This window comes from Orycteropus afer, unplaced genomic scaffold, assembly GCF_000298275.1.
Source record: "Orycteropus afer afer isolate SDZICR_OR568_19922 unplaced genomic scaffold, OryAfe1.0 scaffold00541, whole genome shotgun sequence".
Classification (NCBI taxonomy): domain Eukaryota; kingdom Metazoa; phylum Chordata; class Mammalia; order Tubulidentata; family Orycteropodidae; genus Orycteropus; species Orycteropus afer.
Window position 1 is genome coordinate 319,088 of NW_006922128.1, and position 1,283 is coordinate 320,370.

The 1,283-nt window shown below is 65.1% G+C and overlaps 1 protein-coding gene across 1 annotated transcript in view; it reads left to right on the forward strand.

The window, feature by feature from the left end:
- The window catches only part of PLEKHG4B (pleckstrin homology and RhoGEF domain containing G4B), an 85,986-nt gene that overhangs the window by 70,675 nt on the left and 14,028 nt on the right, over positions 1-1,283 (forward strand). The window contains 2 exon segments of the mRNA XM_042782953.1: positions 588-758; positions 1,034-1,214. Coding sequence (XP_042638887.1) covers positions 588-758; positions 1,034-1,214 — 352 coding nt within the window.

Consider the following 1,283-nt stretch of genomic DNA (forward strand, 5'->3'; position numbering starts at 1 on the left):
GAGGCTTTAAAGTAGGAAGTCAACACCCAAGAGAGGTACATTCACTGTGACCCCACCAATGTGTGCAGGGGGCACGGGCATGCGAGGACCCACCTCCTGGCTAGAGCCCCGTGTCACAGAGTGCTGTGCCCATGGGGGACCCCAGTCCCAGCGAGCACGTGAAGCAACCCCCTCTCTGCCTGGTTCCTCCCGCACCTGCCCCATGGTCAGGCCGTTGGTGCTGACCGTGACCCTCAGTGGGTGGCAGGGCCTGTAGCCCCTCCAGCGTACAGCCAGGCCCTCCCTGGCCCCAGGTAGCCACGTGGGCCCCGGGCAGTGTGGCCTGGCATGGGAGAGTCTGCCTCCCCTGTGAGCTGTAGGGGTCAGATGGGCGCGCGGGGGTCTCCTGGGCCATTGTTTTGGTCACACCGCAGCTTCTACTTAAAGCCGCTGGAAACTTCTGATGAGACGCTGAGCCTGAACTGTGCTCACGGAAGCTGGGGAGCTTGGCCCCGCAGTCCCCTCTCTGACGACACCCAGAACGGCAGCCACTCGTCCGAGCAGAGCTGCGCCGCACGTGGCTGTCGCTGAGGCCCTGTCCCCTGCAGGTGGACCTGAAGGAGCAGGGGCCCCTCAGGTGCCAGGACGAGTTTGTCGTCTGCTGCCGGAGGAGGAAGTACCTGAGGCGCGTCTTCCTCTTTGACGACCTCATCCTGTTCAGCAAGACCAAGAAGGTGGAGAGCGGCCATGACATCTTTGTGTACAAGCAGTCCTTCAAGGTAGTGCCGGCCAGGGAGGCGCCTGGGCTTGGGGCTGCAGACGGGCTCGGTGGACAGGCCTGGCTGGGTCCCGGTGGGACCATATGGACACAGACGTGACCAAGGCCTAGACCCTTCTAGCACAGCCCCTTCTTTCCCAAATGGGGAGACAGGCCCCGGGGAGCCGGCCCCTTGGCTTCCCGCTCCACCCGCACCCAGGCACCTGGGGGCCACTGGGGGAGCTGTGTGAAGGCATCGAGGCTGCATGGGCCACTCTGGGGTTTTCTGTGACCCAGACGGCCGAGATCGGGTTGACGGAGAACGTGGGTGACGACGGCTTGAGGTTTGAGATCTGGTTCCGGCGGCGGCGACGGCCTCAGGACACCTACGTCCTGCAGGCGAGCTCAGCAGACGTGAAGGCTGCGTGGACCGGCGTCATCGGGAGGATCCTGTGGCAACAGGCCCTGCGCAATCGAGGTCGGGGCATGACGGGCAGGGGCAGGGGTCCACGGGGCATGACGGGCAGGGGCAGGGGTCCACGGGGCA